Source organism: Spinacia oleracea, chromosome 1 (genome assembly GCF_020520425.1).
Source record: "Spinacia oleracea cultivar Varoflay chromosome 1, BTI_SOV_V1, whole genome shotgun sequence".
Taxonomy (NCBI): Eukaryota; Viridiplantae; Streptophyta; class Magnoliopsida; order Caryophyllales; family Amaranthaceae; genus Spinacia; species Spinacia oleracea.
In genome coordinates, this window is record NC_079487.1 from 47,483,350 (window position 1) to 47,501,531 (window position 18,182).

The following is an 18,182-nucleotide window of genomic DNA, read 5'->3' on the forward strand; positions in this document are numbered from 1 at the left end:
GTACGTAAACGGATCAAGTATTTAATGGCATTAAATACTCCATCTATGAATATTCGGAACCGACGGATCTTGGTTTCAGTGGGAGCTAAGATCGTCACAGGCAAGAAATGAATACTCCGGAAACGATGATATTGCCGGAAACGGAAATATGGATCGTATCGGAAATATGAATATTATCCAAGTCGTAGATGTTACCGGAAACGGAAACATGGTACGTATCGGAAAATATTATTGGAAATGGAAATATTACCAGAATCGGAAATATTGCCGGAAACGGAAATATTGTCAGAATCGGAAATATTGCCGGAATCGGAAAATAATTCCGAAAACGGAAATATTAAATATTTGTTCGAAACGGAAATTAATTCCGGAATCGGAAATATTAAATATTGTTCGCATCGGAAATAGATTCCGGAAATGGAATTTTAATCGGAAGCGTATCGTACGAATTAGCATCAGACGAGGCCTGCCGGACGAAGGCCCAGCACGAAGCCAGGCCATCGCCCAGCAAGCACGCACGCCACAGCCCAGCGCGCACAAGGCCACGCATGCGTGGGCCGCGCTGCGTGGGCTGCTGCTCGCATGCGTGGGCAGCCCTTGTGGCTGCCGTGTGTGTGTGAGTTTGAGCTCATGCGAGATTCCTGAATCTGCAAGAGTCAGTGTATGATTAAATGTCTATTCCTATTGGATAAATTGATTAAGTAGAATTCATGTAGAATTCTAATTCCAATTAATTCGCATCCTACTAGGATTACGATTCCTTTTCCATAACTCTATAAATAAAGGCCTAGGGGTCATAATTTATACACAAGTTTCAAAGTATTCAAAAGTGAGTTTTTGAGAGAAAATTCAAACACCCATCTTGCCCCAAAAGTGCCGAATTTTCTGAGTACCTTAAGGGCGATTCTAGTTGGTCAATCTTAAGGCGGATCCGGACGTGCTGTGGACTTTCTACGGAGGGACGACACTTGGAGTCCTAAAAGACTTGTTCTTGTTCGGTTCGGGCGCAGCTAGGGAAGGCACGCAACAAAGAGTATGCATCTAAACTATGCTAAATGATTATGTGTAAATAATATGTTTCCTGGGTTAATGGTTGTTTCCGCATGATCTATGTAATGTCATATGTATCATAACCTAACATGTGGGCCCAAACACTTAGTAAACTGATCAAATTGCAGACTATGATACTACCTCTTGCGTTCTTAAATAAGTGCAAGCACATTATTATTTAATTACCTCTAGCATGTCCCCAACATTAATTATGAAGGCATTAGGCATTGGCGTAATAGCAACCCATTTGTTATTTCTCTTACCTTGTCAAATTGTTTATGTCAGTTACAAACCTTCCCTTGCCTCTTACACAATTTCCACCAACAAACAAATCAAATATACCAAAACTCCAAAAGCTGTAAAAAACACTAAATTCCAATTCCATATTTTTTAGTTTTGTATTGCATCAATGTCCCAAGTTGTACTCCAAATAATCGCAACAATTTCTCAGGTTGCAATCAACAATATTTTGTTTTTTAGTTGCATGAATGTGCGAAATTGTAATCAAATAACTGCAATTATTATGGTTTATGATCGAACCCAAAAACTTCAAAACAACATCCAAATTTACAATAAAAAAAGATAAGAATCAAAGTAAAATTGACAACAACGCATCATGTAATTTTCAATAAAAAATAAAATTCAAAGAAAAACAATAAAAAAAGAGAGAAAAATATAGAGAAGCAGAAGGAAGAATCACATACCAATACGACTGTCGAGTGCTAGAGAGTCGAGTCTGCTGAGATCTTTTACCCAAGAAATACAACGTATGACGTTTTATTAGGGGTTTATCAATTGTTTAGGATTTTATTATCAATTTTTTTTTTAAAGAAAATAATAATTTCAGGAGCTGAAACTCAATCGTTAATCTGACTAACGTTTCAATATCAGTCACTTTTTCCACCTTATATTTTATTTCAGCTACGTGCCAAACACTCCTAATTGTTTAAGGTGACTTATCATATTAGCTCCTAATGATCGATTTAAGGTGACTGAAATATCTTACCAAACAGACACTTAAGCACTGTAACTAATTAGTTAAGCAATGAAACTAATTAGTGGAACCAATTAGTTAAGCAATGGAACCAATTAGTTAAGTACTAGAAGTCAAGAACCAATTAATTATGCACTGGAATTAATTAGTTAAGCACTTGAACTAATTAGTCAAGCAGCGTAGCCAATTAGTTAATTAATGGAACCAATTAAGTAAGTCAGAAACTCAATTAATTAAGTCTGAAATTCAATTAGTTAATTAAGTCTGAAATTCAATTAGTTAAGCAACATAACCAATTAGTTAAGCACTGAACCAATTCGTTAAACATTGAACCAATTAGTTACGGAATCAAACCAATTTAATAAGCATTGGAACCAATTTGTTAAGATTTTATGACTTTTAGTTAATAATAAGTTTGTTTAAAAATCATAACTATTCGACTCATAAGTTTATCTATTTGTGTTTATACCTTAACTAATTTGTTATTCAATAAGTTATGATTTTATTACTTTTAGTTATGTTTTACAGTTTAGTTAACCAAAATAAATTTGAAAATTTTAAGTTTCAAATAAAAAAAATCGAAAAACAAAAATTTCTGGAAAAAAATGCTAATTTTTTTAAGCCTGCAATTCAATTAGCTAAGCCTGAAATCCAATTAGTTAAGCTTAAAAAAAATCGAAAAAAAAATATTTCGAAAATAAATATTTGACAATAAAAATGGAAATCTTGTACTCCCTCCGTATTTATTTAAGGGATACACTTGCCTTTTCGTACCCCATGCTCAAATTGCCTAGACTAAAAGAAGTAAACTATTTAATCTTGATTAGAAAATGAAGCCAAGTTAACAAAATCAGTTGATTAGCTTTGAATGGAATACAACAATGGCTGGTTATATTGGCAATTTATCATCAAATGCAAATGAGCAACCACTGACTATTGACAGCAAAAAATGGTGGATTATCCGTAAGATCAAACCTTTATTTTTGGGGCAGTTTTGTAATTTTATATTTCACATAAAGAAATTATTTTCTCCATTTAGCAAAACCCTTAAATTACAACCCCGGATTCTGGCTAACAACATCGAAAAGTGACGTCATAATTACAACTTGAACCATTTTTTTATTTTTAAATTTTTATCACCACCAAACATGCATCATCATCACAGCAACTTTTGTGTCAGGCGGACTGACAGGCCCGTGGAGGTACGACCAACACACTCGCCCACGCACGCGGAAATTCACGCGCATATAAAATCATTTTTTTATTTCTCCTCCTTGTTTCCTCCGCTCATCCTTCAGTCTCTTCTCTCTCCTCTCCTCTCTCCTCTCTCTTCTCTCTCGTTCATCTAGCCTTCATCTATCATCGCCGGAGACAACAACCACCACCACAATCATGTCCACCAGGTTCCGATGTCAAAGTTCTACACCTTTTAATCTCCTTTTAGTTTCAATTTCAAGTTTCACCTAAACCCTAATTGAATCTTCGATTATCGATTTTCTGACAACATGAGGCGGTGGTAGAGGTGCGGATGGACGCCGCTATGGAGGCGATGGGTTTCGGTAAATCGAGACTGATCGGAGGTTAGACTGGTTGCATATGTTTGAGGAGAGAGAATTGGAGCTGTTGTGTTGTTTTCTGTCTCTAAACTCGGAGTCACCGTGAAGCCATTGCTAGAACTAATACTGGGATTTGGGAAGGCCTGTTTTGTCGATGACGATCAGGTGGAGAAGGCTTGGGGATTTGCTTGCTTCTGATTTTTTTAGTTGAAGTTGTATACTGCTAATTAAGAAAGTGATTTGGCTTCTACAGTACTATTATATTGTTTTAGTTATCGTTTTTGTTATGTGTAGGTATAAAATGAATTGGTTTAGTTACTCTTTTTTTCTGGCATTTAGGTAGCTTATTTTTTTTTTTTAATTTTAAAGTTATACATTTGTTATATTATATTTAGTTAAGAATAACTTTAGTTTAGTTATGATTAAATTTGTTTTAGTTAAGATGAATTTGTTTTTAAGTTAAGAATTATTTTGTTTATAGAGCTGAGGAGGACTATGGCGTTGTTTAGTTTATTTCAGGGCCTTATTCTTCTTTTACTGAAACTCAAAAAATCTTAACTAATAAGTTAAAATGCTTAACTAATCGCATTTATTGCTTAACTAATTGATTTTAATAAGCAACTAATCGATTTTATTGCTTAACTAATTGTTTCGATTGCTTAACTAATTGGTTTCATTGTTTAACTAATTAATTCCAGTGTTTAACTAATTGGTTCAGTTGCTTAACTAATTGGTTCAATTGTTAACTAATTGAATTTCAAACTTAACAAATACTCCCTTGCTTCACTAATTAGTTCCACTGTTTAACTGATTGGTTTTCGTGCTTATCTAATTGGTTCAAATGCTTAACTAATAAATTACATTGCTTAACTAATTAGTTACATTGCATAAATAATTGGTTTATTTGCTTAACTAATTAATTTAAGGCTTAACAAATTTATTCATTTGCTTAACTAATTGAATTTTATGCTTAATAAATACTTTCTTTTTTACTGAACTAATTGGTTCAGTTGCGTAACTAATTGGTTCAGTTGCGTAACTAATTGGTTCAATTGTTTAACTAATTGAATTCCATACTTAACAAATACTCCCTTGCTTCACTAATTAGTTCAACTGTTTAATTGATTGGTTTCAGTGTTTAACTAATTGGTTCAATTGCTTAACTAATAGATTACATTGCTTAACTAATTGAATTTTAGACTTAACTAATTGGTTCCATTACTTTAACTAATTCTTTTCGTTACTGAACTAATTGGTTCAGTTGCGTAACTAATTGGTTCAATTGTTTAACTAATTGAATTCGGTTGCTTAACTAATTGGTCTCATTGCTTAACTAATTAGTTTCATTCCCCTAACTAATTAGTTCCATTGCCTTAACTAATTGGTTTCATTGACTAACTAATTGGTTCGGTTGCTTAACTAATTGCTTTCATTGCTTAACTAATTGGTTCCAATGCTTTAATAATTAGTTTCAAGACTTAACTAGTTGAATTCTAGGCTTAACTAATTGGTTTCATTGCTTTAACTAATTCATTCTATTGCTTAACCAATTGGTTCATTTGCTTAACTAATTGGATTTCAGACTTAACTAATTGGATTAATGCCATTGACCTAAAGTCAAATGTCTTAACTAATTGATTCTAGTGCTTAACTAATTGGTTCCATTTTTTAACTAATTCGTCCAATTGACTAATTAACTAATTGAATTAATTGAATCTATTGCTTTAACTATTTCGTTTCATTGCTTAACTAAATGGTTCAATTGCTTAAATAATTGAATTTCAGGCTTAACAAATACTTTCTTAATTTATATCTGTAAACTAATACCCAGAAACACGTACCTAAACCTTCTGAAATAATAACTAAAACTCCGAAAATCGTAACTAAAACTATTGATTAAATGTGGTTTAGTTATGATTAAGTTTGGTTTAGTTAAGAACCATTGCACGCTTAAGATTGGCAAAGTAAATAATCGAAGATTGTCAAAGTAAATAATCGTTCAAGATTGTCCGAAGTAAAAGATTACATGAATTAGTTACAAGGGAAAAGATTGGTGCACAATCAAAATTATTAACTTAAGTAGCTATTTTCTTCCTTTCTACTACGAATTTGCCTAGCTATTTTCTTCCTTTATATAACTAAAACATACAAGATGTAACTAAATACAACAAAAGCTTAACTAACTAAGCAACTGGTTTCATTGCTTAACTAATTTATTCAAGTGCTTAACTAATTGGTTTCATTGCTTAACTAATTGGTTCAAATGCTTAACTAATTGGTTCAAACGCTTAACTAATTAGTTCGATTGCTTAACTAATTGGTTTCATTGCTTAACTAATTAATTCAAGTGCTTAACTAATTGGTTTCATGCTTAACTAATTGGTTCAAATGCTTAACTAATTAGTTCGATTGATTAACTAATTAATTCCAGTGCTTAACTAATTGGTTTCATTGTTTAACTAATTGGTTCAAATGCTTAACTAATTAGTTTGATTGCTTAACTAATTATTTCCAGTGCTTAACTAATTGGTTCAAATGCTGAACTAATTAATTCGATTGATTAACTAATTAATTCCAGTGCTTAACTAATTGGTTTCATTGCTTAAGTAATTGGTTCAAATGCTTAACTAATTAGTTCGATGGTTTAACTAATTGGTTTCATTGCTTAACTAATTGGTTCAAATGCTTATCTAAATAGTTCGATTGATTAACTAATTAATTCCAGTGCTTAACTAATTGGTTTCATTGCTTAACTAATTGGTTCAAATGCTTAACTAATTAGTTCGATTGCTTAAGTAATTGGTTTCATTGCTTAACTAATTGGTCCAAATACTTAACTAAATAGTTCGATTGATTAACTAATTAATTTCAGTGGTTAACTAATTGGTTTCATTGCTTAACTAATTGGTTCAAATGCTTAACTAATTAATTCGATTGATTAACTAATTAATTCCAGTGCTTAACTAATTGGTTTCATTTCTTAACTAATTGGTTCAAATGCTTAACTAATTAGTTCGATTGCTTAACTAATTGGTTTCATTGCTTAACTAATTGGTTCAAATGCTTAACTAATTAGTTCGATTGATTAACTAATTAATTCCAGTGCTTAACTAATTGATTTCATTGATTAACTAATTAATTCCAGTGCTTAACTAATTGGTTTCATTGTTTAACTAATTGGTTCGGTTGCTTAACTAATTAGTTCGATTGCTTAACTAATTGGTTCAAATGCTTAACTAATTGAATTTCAACGTTTCACTAATTAGTTACAGTGCTTAACTAATTGATTTCATTGCTTACCTAATTGGTTCCAAAACTTAACTAATTGAATTTTGGGCTTAACTAATTGGATTTAGGCTTAACTAATTGAATTTTAGGCTTAACTAATTAGTTACATTGCTTTAACTAATTCATTCCATTTCTTAATAGATTCCACTGATTAACTAATTAGTTAAAATGCTTAACTAATTGATTCTAGTGCTTAACTAATTAAATAACTAAAACATCTCAAATTATAAATAAAATTCAAAACATGAAAACTCGTAAACACAAAACTAAAAGTAAGAAAATCCTAACTATAACCAAGATAATCCTAACTAAACATTAAAAATAGAGTATTAACTAAAACAAATTAACTAAATCGAGTTTATTCTTAACTAAAAAGCAAATATTTTTAACTAAAACAATGGTATATGTTATTATAATCTATCTCCATTAACAAAGATGACTTCCGTCCAAACAATGTAACTAAACTATTTTATTTTATAACTAAACATGCCAAAAGTATAACTAAAACCAAATAACTCTAGACTAAAATCAATTAAATCATTATCAAAATAAATCTAAATTGTTTGAATTTACAATACTGATTCGATCATATTAGAGCTTGTAAATTGTTTGAATTTACAATACTGATCGAACTAAATTGTTCAAATCATATTAGAATTTACAATACTGTTCGAATCATATTAGAACCACCGTCGCGGCCTCCGTATCCTCCAGACGAAGGTGGTTGCCTCTCAATTGCACGACGAGGAAGAGGTGGTTGTCGTTGAGTCGGTGACTCTTCTCTTTCGTCTCCTTTCGCCGGCCACGCCGAAGGCTATTGTTGATGTTACCAAATCCTCCGCGAAACCCTAAACAAAAACAAAATCGAAATACCTAAATGTAAAATCAACAAAAAACTCAAAAACCTAAAACTCAGATGGAGGAGACGAAGGAGAATGAAGGAGAGAGAGAGAGATGGAAGTTTTACCTTGAGAGCGGCGACGAGTTACGGACGGCGGCGTCCATTCGAGGAGAGGCGGAGAGTTTGAGGGAGGCGAGATTGAAGAGACGAAGACAGATCTCACGCCGGAGAGGAACAACCGAGCACGAAATCCGCCGCTGCACCTTCACCTTCGTTGTGGCGTTAATGCCGGCGAAAAGAGGCCGGCGAAAATGGAGGAGAGAGAGAGGCAGAGGAGGAGAGAGAGGGGCAGAGAGCCAGAGAGATTGTGAGGAGAGAGAAAATGAATTAGGGTTTTAAAATGGGATGAAAATATAGTTATATGTGATCTGAAATTTATGACCCATACCCATGTTTTTGACCCGCGAAACCCATGGTTTGTTTGGTCTGACAAGTCAGACCGTCGTTTTTAAAAATTTGTACATCATCATTGGGCAAATTCCTGCTCGAGATCGATCACAGTTATTCTAAATTGGCTATCGTCATCATCCTCTTTACTTGCTCTATCCAAACCCGGATCAAAATCTGAACTTTCTCAGAATTCCCTGGCAATTTCTCAATAGGGCTATACCCTTTGCCATCATTATCATAAGTCATCAACTCATCACCACTATCTAAATTTCAATTACAATAGGCTCGCGACGCAAAGCGCAAAAATGGGGAAGCAAAACCCTTCGACCAAATTGAGCTACATAGTTCATAGTTAACCAAAATCAACAAGTGGTCAGATCCCATAATCTCAATACCTTCACAAAACTTATCGAATTTAAGAAACCCATAAAAAATTTTGAACATTCAAGCAAGTATAGCACCAATTACAATGTTCCTATTAAAATCAAGAGCCTCGAACTCATAAATCTAAAGCTTTCATTGAAAATTAAGATATTAATCTACCCATATTCTTATCAAATGAATATAAAATCAGAGACTTTCAAGTGCTAATTATTAGAATGAGGGTTTAGGGAGTTAATTGTAGTTTTAGAGAGAGAAGAACTATACGGAGTAGAAATTTATCTTGGTTGATTGGTTTCGAAGAATTGGAGTTTTATGGTAACAATCATGAAAATCTGGGCGGATATAGAAATGTGCAAATTGAGATGCAGTGCAGTGACGAAGCTTGGTTCGAGGTGGTGGCACAGCTCAAAAGTGTGAATTTTTAATTGATTTTGTGTGTATTAATTTGACTGAGGAGGTGATTTTGTAATTGAATTGTATATGAGTTAGGCTGATTTCTTGCTTTATTTATAGATGAATTAGGGTTCATAGACATGGGAGAGAGAAAATGATGGTGAAGAAGATAATGATGATTATGATTATGATTATGATGATGATGTGTGATGTTTGATGATGATGAAGATTGAATGTTCTTGTTTTATTTTCCCTTTAACTTTTTGTCGTGGGTGGATGAACCATTTGTTGCAGTTGGATGAACACAAAAGGAGAGAGAAGAGGAAAGAAATGGGTCTGATTTGTGGCAAAAAGATAGAAATCAATGGAGTATTTTTTTTAAAAAAAAAATTTGCTTATATTTTATTTAAATTAATAATAATGACATTATTTCCCGACAGCGTTAGCTGGTATCCGATCCGGGGTTGTAATTTGAAGTGGGGATTAAATTTTGGGTTGTAATTAACAAAAATAAAATTTTGTGGTTGTAACCCGTAAAGAATGAATTTTATGGGGTTGTATTTGACAAATTTTCCTTCTTATTAACTTGTATATTTAAATGCTACTCCATATATAATACGTGTATTAATTATTTTTATGAAACTTAGTGTACATATTAAATTTTGTGTTATTATTAAAATGAAATAATTAATTTCAATTCTATTTTTTTCCTGTAACCTTGTCGTACCCGTTTCTTGAAAAATTGATTTGTTGTTTTCCGTTCCCATATCTGTCCCGGTATTTATTACCGTAGACATTTCCGTGCTTCATAAGTTGGGTCAGGTTTAGAATTTTCTGCTTAGTCGGGATATCTTAGTAATTATATACGACGGATGACGAGGTGAGTAATAATGGGGTGGAGTTTAACACTCCACGTATTAAACGAGAAGTTTTAAAATGTACGTACACGACATGCGCACTGAATCGAAGTTCAGAGTATATATAATAACACTAGATGACTACTCCGTAGATCACAACAGCACAACTAGAAGCAATATGAAAAAGGTGAAAGTATTTGGGGTTTGGGCAAGTCCGTACAGTGGGAGAGTGGAAATAGCACTAAAATGGAAGGGAGTTGAGTATGAATTTGTGGAGGAAGATCTACAAAATAAGAGTGAAGAGCTGCTAAAGTACAACCCTATTTACAAGAAGATACCAGTTCTAGTTCATAATGAAAAGGCGGTGGCTGAATCGCTGATAATTATGGAGTACATCGATGAAACTTGGAAGGCCGATCCCATCTTCCCCAAAGACCCTTATGAGAGAGCTCAAGCTCGTTTTTGGGCTAACTTTATTGATGACAATGTATGTTTTTTTTTTTTTTTTTTAACAATATTTTTTGTAATATGTTTCTCTTTTAAGCTAATGATTATTTTTTCAATTGCTGCATAAAATTTAGGAATTTTTGTCATAAAGGAGCTTTTATAATCCAAAAATTGTGACAAAGGACCTTTTAAAAAAAAAGTTGTCAGACAGGACCCAAATCATTTTTTTTGTTGTGAATAGGGACCAAGGCCGCTTTTCCGGCGGTCAAACCCAGTTTTCCGGCGTAGACTGTCACGTGAACGGCACGTGACCCTAGTTAACGATTTTTTTTAAAAAAATCTCTTTCCTCCAAGAAATTCCCTTCTTATTCCCCTTAACTAACTCAGTAACCTTTAAAAAAAAAAGTTTCGCCATTTTCTTCCTCCATTTGAGAGAAGCTCAAGCTTTTTTGGTCCAAGTTTTGGATTCTGAAGAAAGGTTCTCCAAAACACAAGCAGAAGCTATTTGCACATTCTCAATTCCATTGGCAAATAAAGAAGCTGCTCAAAAATTAATTAACTTATGAACCCTAATTTAAAGTTTTTACAAATTGGAGAAATTGGAGCAAAAAAATTGGGGCTTTCACTATTATCTTGTACGAAATGCCACGATAATCAAAGGGGATTTCGCAAATTTTATTTATTTAAACTACAAAGAACGAATTCAAGAAAAAATGGAGGAGGAAAATGGCGAAGAAGAAACGGCATCGAGGAGAGAGATTTTTTTTCTTAAGTCACTGAGTTTAAGGGGAAAAGGGGGAGTCTTGAAGGGAAAACCTGAAAAAAATCGTTAAATGGGGTCACGTGCCGTGCACGTAATAGTCAACGCCGGAAAACTGGGTTTGACCGTCGGAAAATGGGTTTGGTCCCTATTCACGACAAAAAAACATGATTTTGGTCCTATCTCACAACTTTTTTTTTAAAAGGTCCTTTGTCACAATTTTTGGATTATAAAAGGTCCTTTATGACAAATATTCCTAAAATTTATAGATGTTGCCATTATTTCAAATCACAACTCTTGAATTTCAAACAAGTAATCTTGTTAAATCAATTTGGGGATTTCAGTAATTTTCGATTCAATTAAACTAAAATAAATGCCCGTTAAAAAATTGTAAGATTAAGTCAGTGATGGCAGTGGCAGATCTAGGCAATTTGAGCAGGGGTACGATATTAGAGTAAAAAAAAAATATTACCGAATAATTTTTTTTCTTTTGGCAACTGAAACTTGAGTTTTTTTTAGGGGAACTAAAACTTAAGTTATTAATTTTCTTTAAAAAAAACTTAAGTTACTAATTCATTTCAATATCGACCTTTTAAGTTTATATTATGTTGGAGACAAAATTTTATAAAAATTCTAATTGATATTTATTTCAACACTTTCAAGTAGCAGGGGAATGAATTAATAAGTCAAGGTAAGATATCAGGTTTCTCATACAATCGGACTCTTAGTGGTTAAATTCTAAATATCCCGTACTCCGTAGAACTTAACGAAATGATAGGCCTCCCATTAGTGTAAGAGACCATTTGTCTCAAATTTTTGGTCTCTTAGTATTATTAGGAACTTCACAGTTGCGAAAAGCGTTGTGTTAGTGCTAAAATATGGAGAATATATTTGGTTTGTCTCATATTATTTGTGGACATACGCCTCTATTTATATTACAAAATAGATGTCCTATACTTCGTAGGATTGCTAAGTCCTATAAACCTTTATCTCATATCATATAAAATAACTCTATCTCATATGATATTCTATCCTCTACGTTATCCTTAACACCCTTCCGCAATCGTAACGGCAGTTTCACGAACGTTGCGATTGAAAACGTAATATTTTCTACGTTAGTACCAGATCAATCGGAAGAACTGGAACTTCTTCGTCTTTTTTTTTGAAGTCGATATGCACAACTCAATGATGCCGACTTCAATTTTAAAAAAAATTCGAGCAAGAACGCCATTCTTTTTGAACCTGCACTTTTTTGTTCTCTTGATGAGATCGCCCTTCTTTTCGGACTCACCAATTATCTCAATATAACGGGAACGCCTTCGGCCTCTCTTGAGCAAAATCATGCTCAATCCGTCAATGGTTTTTCGGAGCAAAACCAAGCTCTCAGATCTTCATTGGTTTTTCGAAGCAAAACCAAACTCAAATCAATACTCGAATTGGACGCGATTCCAAGTACGAGTCTTTTCTCCAACACCAACCTCATCTTCTACCAATTATTTGTAGCGGAATTATTATATTAACTACGAATCTCGCCGGTGGGTTTATTTTTCTAACCCACCGGCAGGTAAAAAATCGTGTAGACGGTCCCTAGGATCTCCTAGGCTCTGATACCATGCTAAAATATGGAGAATATATTTGGTTTGGCTCATATTATTTGTGGGCATACGCCTCTATTTATATTACAAACTAGATGTCCTACACTTCGTAGGATTTCTAAGTCCTATAAATCTCTATCTCATATCATATAACATAACTCTATCTCATATGATATTCTATCCTCTACATTATCCTTAACAGGGACCCATTCAAGCAAAATACCACTGAAGAGGCTTAAAAGGCCCCAAAGGCCCAACATGCCCACTATTTATGGCTCTCATGGGGCAAGGTAAAATGGGGCCATTCTCTAACCTAAGAGAAAATTTCCTATTCACTCTCTCGCTCTCTCCCCAAAATACACTCAATTATACATCAACTGTACTGACTTGGGCGTCGGAGGATCCTCATCGTAGACCCCCTGAGGGCACGGAGTTTATCTAGCCAGAATTCTAGACACCAAGAACGCTCATGCCTTCGTCATGACATCGTTTCATACCCGAAATAATTAATATTTAATTCTTAGAAAGTTTACGCAACATTAAAAGTTAAAGTTATATAAATATGCATGGTGGTTTACATGTGATATTAATTTGCCAATTGATAAAATTGTTAATAAGATACTCCGTAAAAATTTTATGCAATAAGAGCTCGAGCACATATCCACAGTTTATGTGTAATGAGATTAAACAATCTCAATTTACAGTTTTAAAAAGTTTATCAATGATGAGAAAATTTACTATTGCCATGTTGTTTTGAAGTGAAACCTGACCCGGCCCCGTGCATAAAAAATAGCGTTTATTACCTGATTGGTGTGCTTAACCTCCGCAAACAAAGTAGTTCAATCTGTAATTGTGTGGTTCTCATTGCCGAAGAGGTATGCGTTTCTTTAGTGTTTCTACTATGTACTTTATGGGTTTTAAAGATTTCTTAATAACCTATACTGTTATACTGTTATTCTGTAATTGTGGAGTGATTATTTTCATACCTCAATTGCCAAATTCATCCAACACTTTCGACCAAAATTGAGCGAGAGGAAAGTCTACACACAATCTTAAGGATAAATTCCTTATTGTTAGTTACAAAATGATAATGACAACGTATTTCCAAATATATGTGTTAGGGTTGTTGGAGACGATGAGAAATTTCCAATGCGTAGATTTGGTTTTATATAATTACAACTAGTTTTGATGTCCGTACGATGCACGGGATTTTATTAAAAAAATCTGAATTACTACATATGATATCTCGGGATTTTATCAAACAACGTATTATCTACAATTCATATAACTTTAACTTTAGCATTCAATGTCATATTATTCATTAAACCAATGTTGAAAAAGCCGATCCTCACTATTCTATATACTCCGTGTATAAATATTATTCAATCATAAGGTTTGTATTTAGAAAATTGCAATTCAAATGATACGATAATGATGGTTTCTTTTATATATTCAAGAACAATAAATACTCCGCGTAACAGGATATAGAAGGCTTAAGCTAGACATCTAATTAAATTTACAACATGATTTAATCTTTATATTTTTGCATTTTTCATATTAAATCTTTTATTTATTTTTCATTGAGAGGGAGACCGGGACGGGGATATTTATCTTTGATGTCAGCTTTTTAACCACAAATGGCTTTGCCTCCCTTCTTCGACAACAACAAAAAAACAAATACGTTATACATTTCGTGAAATTTTCATCCTATAATTTTTGTAATTGGATGATACTAAATTTTTGATGCAAAAAAATAATAGAATTTTTTGTTGAGTTGAGTTCTCAATGTTAAAACCCGTAAAGTTTAAAAGACTACTCTTGATGTTAAACAACACTGAAATGTGTTTAATAATTGAAAGATTTACTCATACTAAAATACTACATATTAAACCTAGAGTATGATAATTTCTTATGATTTTGTTAATTTGCAAACTTTTATCTGTTTTTTATTTTACAAAATTTATCTTTTTGTTTGTTGGACTCAGATTTGTAAACGGATAATAAACTATCTCAAAAGTTATTTTTCATTTTTATTTGTATCTAATATTTATTTTAAATTACACTTAATGACATGGCCATCCTATTTGGCACTCCAAAATCTCTCCAAAAAACTCCCCTTTATATATATATATATAAATAATTGATTTTGCATAGGATTATTAGAGCAACTCCAATGGTTGCATTTAGGGACTTGCTTGCAATTTCCAAAACTTTCAAGCAAGTAGCTAAACCATTGGAGCAATTTTGTTAAATTAGCTAGACAAAGCAAATTAGCTCTACCAAGCTAATTAGCTTTGGAAAAAAACAACTTTTTTTTCCTAATTATTAGGAATGTAAACGTAAGAATAGAATACAAAAATTAAAAAAAAGAAGTTAAACAAAAATCAAGCTACTTGCTAACCATTAGAGCATGTTATAGCTAGAAAATGTTGTTGCTTGAAAAATTGATGTGGCATACCAAGCTACAATGATATTAGCTAACCATTAAAGATGCTCTTAGGACTATATTTTTTTTTGGACTCTACCCATCAAATAAGAGTATACGTTTGTTGGCAATCTTCATCACTAATTGGAATTGATTTTGAATAGGATTATTAGGACTAATTTTTTTTTGGACTCTACCCATCAAATAGGAGTATACGTTTATCTAATACGTTTAGGTTAGATCTAAGTTTTTATTATTATTATTATTAAAACTTAGATATATATCCACGTGGCATCTACTTAATTATATACGTGGCACTTGAATTTTTCAATTCAAAAATAAATTAGAAATCTTCTTTTTCATTGGCCGAAAGCATTACTAATCCTACGCCAAGCTCTAATATTTCAGCAAATATGCCTCCTTTATATATATATTAGATTTATATAATTACAATTTATCAATTACTTATCGCTATTTTTATAAATTTAAAGGAGTTATTAATTAAATAACAATTTTGTTGAATATACTTTTGTCTTTCTAGTTGATATAGTTATGAATGAAGTGGGACGTGACTCTATCAAAATATATATAAGACAAATAGTAAAAAGTTATAACTCATTATTCATCTACAAGAAGAGGAAATAGAAGACAGAAAAAGTAAGACACAATAAAACTACCAAACATTACGTACTATATCTAATTTTTAAAACTTTGGAAGTCATAGTTCAATAAACATGTAAAAACTCGTACTTCCTCCATTTTAAAATGATCTTTACGGTTACTATTTGTACAAAAATTAAGACAAAGTAAAAAAATGTGTAAAAAGATGGGAAAATATAATAAAATATGGATAAAATATGGTAGATGGGTAAAAAGGTGGGTGAGTATAAGAAAAAATGAATAAAGTAAGAGAAAATAAGTAGAAAGTTGCAAATATTGTAGGGTAAGAATCATAAGATAGTAAATTTTAAAGTAAAAAAATAGAATAAAGCAAAGTGTAAAAACATTATGAAACAGACTAAAACGGAAAGTGTAAAAATCATTTTAAAACGGAGGTAATTTGTAGTACTTACTAACAAACACCATAATTTAAATTGTAAATCAAATATAATATTACTTATATATAACATAATAGTAAAAGTATAAAATAAAACGAAACTTGTGTGTCGCACAAACGTCAAAGCTAGTAGAGTACTCCCCCATCCCGGAATAATTGCACCGCTTTTCTTATAAAGCCGTCCTACCGTTTCTATAAATGGTAAACTTTTATTAATATTATATCAACTACCCCGTTCACATGTCATTGTGTGGTCCCATGAAGGCATGAACCCTCCCCCTACCCCTTACCCCTTTAAAAAGATGACACATATCCTTATCTATACTAAAAATATTCCACTATCAACTACCATCTAATTAAATAATAAGTCAATTACTTTGTATTAAACTTTGTGTCGGTCAAATCGGTTAAAGTATTTCGGGATAGAGGGAGTATAAAAGACAGATATTCGAACAACCTATTTAATTGGCACCTGCCCCGTTTCTTGCAGATGTTCTTTTTTGGATGTAAGTATTTTTTTTCCGGTGAAAATAAGTAATAAAAGTAGTGTACATCTCTCTCTCTATTCTATAAGAGAACTCATGAGGTCATTACGGTAAATAATCTTTTAGTTTTCCCCATATGAGTTGTACCTGTTATTTACTCTCTCTATCCCTTAATACTCGCTCCACTTTCCTTATAAAGTCGTTCCTCAATACTCGTTCCGTTTCTATAAATGACATACTTTTACTATTATTATATCATTTCTCTCAATTACCATGGACCTACATATATTTCTACTTTCTTAAAAAACATTCAACCCACCCACCCCCATCCCTTTATTTGACACATTTTTTATATACTAAAAAGTACCCCACTATCAAATACCAACTAATAAATGAATAAGTTAATTAAATTGCCTAAAACGTTATGCCGATCAAACCGGGGCGAGTATTAAGGGACGGAGGGAGTGTAAATTAAGAAAGTGCAATTATATAAAGAAAAGGATAAATTGACATAAATAATCCCAACTTTCACACATCTTCTAAAAATAATCCCAACTTTGGATTATTTTAGAATAATCCAAACTTTAGGGGTTACCTTCTCAAAATAATCCAGTTACAAACGCATCGCGTGTATATACCAGTTACAAACGAGGGAAGAGAGCTACGACTTTGTGGGTCATCCTACACATGCCCCCAATCTTTACCAATGGACCAAAACTTCATTGGTTGTTGTTGTTCTATTCACTAGCAATAGAAACCAATTTGGTGACCAATTTCAATTGTAAAAAAACCATTTCTAGTCCACATTTATCTTTCATTTATGTTGATAGATATTAAAAAAAAATTGACAATATTTTTTCAGCTAATGCCTTCAGCAAGAACTGCACTCCTGAGTACCGGAGAAGAAAGTGAAAAGGCAATAACAGAGCTAGAACAACTTTTCAAAGTTGTGGAAAATGAGATCAAAGAAAAAAAGTTCTTCGGGGGAAACAACATTGGATTTCTGGATATAGTTGCGTTAGTGGTAGCTTTCTGGATTCCGTGTATGCAAGAATTTACTGCCAAGAATATTCTTACCAAGGAGAAGTATCAACTCATTTGCATTTGGTCTGAAAAACTCTTGGGCTGTAGTATTATCAAACAGAACTTGCCCGATAAGGAGAAATTGCGAGAATTCTACCAAACTCGATTTGCTCATTAACATGAATGCCAAGGTTATTAGTGAGTATTTAAGAACTTGTCATATCTTTAAGTGGTAATTAAGCAGATTGCAGGACTACAGATTTTACTACAGATTTTGGAGGGTGATATCCAAATAAGACCTACGAATTTGTCTACATCGTTGCACTTTGTCTCCCTATCATCTATACATTTGTCTCATATGTTCTTATACTAATTCTGTTGGCTAAGCACCAAGGTATTAAATATCTTAAACAAGTAGAATGCTTCTATTTCAATAAAATAAAATTTGTTGTTATTGCTAAACTGATGTTGTGAATTAGTTGACTGCTTATTGCCTTATTCTAACTAAATGTGATGTGGGACCTCGTCAATGTGGATTGGAACTATTTGGGTGACAAAATGGTGGCTCCGCCGCTGG

The 18,182-nt window shown here is 32.7% G+C and overlaps 1 protein-coding gene across 1 annotated transcript; it reads left to right on the forward strand.

The window, feature by feature from the left end:
• Positions 1 to 9,981: 9,981 nt before the first annotated feature.
• Positions 9,982 to 17,783, forward strand: LOC110795497 (probable glutathione S-transferase). Its single transcript, XM_022000512.2, has 2 exons — positions 9,982 to 10,300; positions 17,445 to 17,783. Exons 1-2 carry the CDS (start codon positions 9,992 to 9,994, stop codon positions 17,781 to 17,783), a joined length of 648 nt encoding a protein of 215 aa, XP_021856204.2. The 5' UTR covers positions 9,982 to 9,991.
• The last annotated feature ends 399 nt before the right edge of the window (positions 17,784 to 18,182 follow it).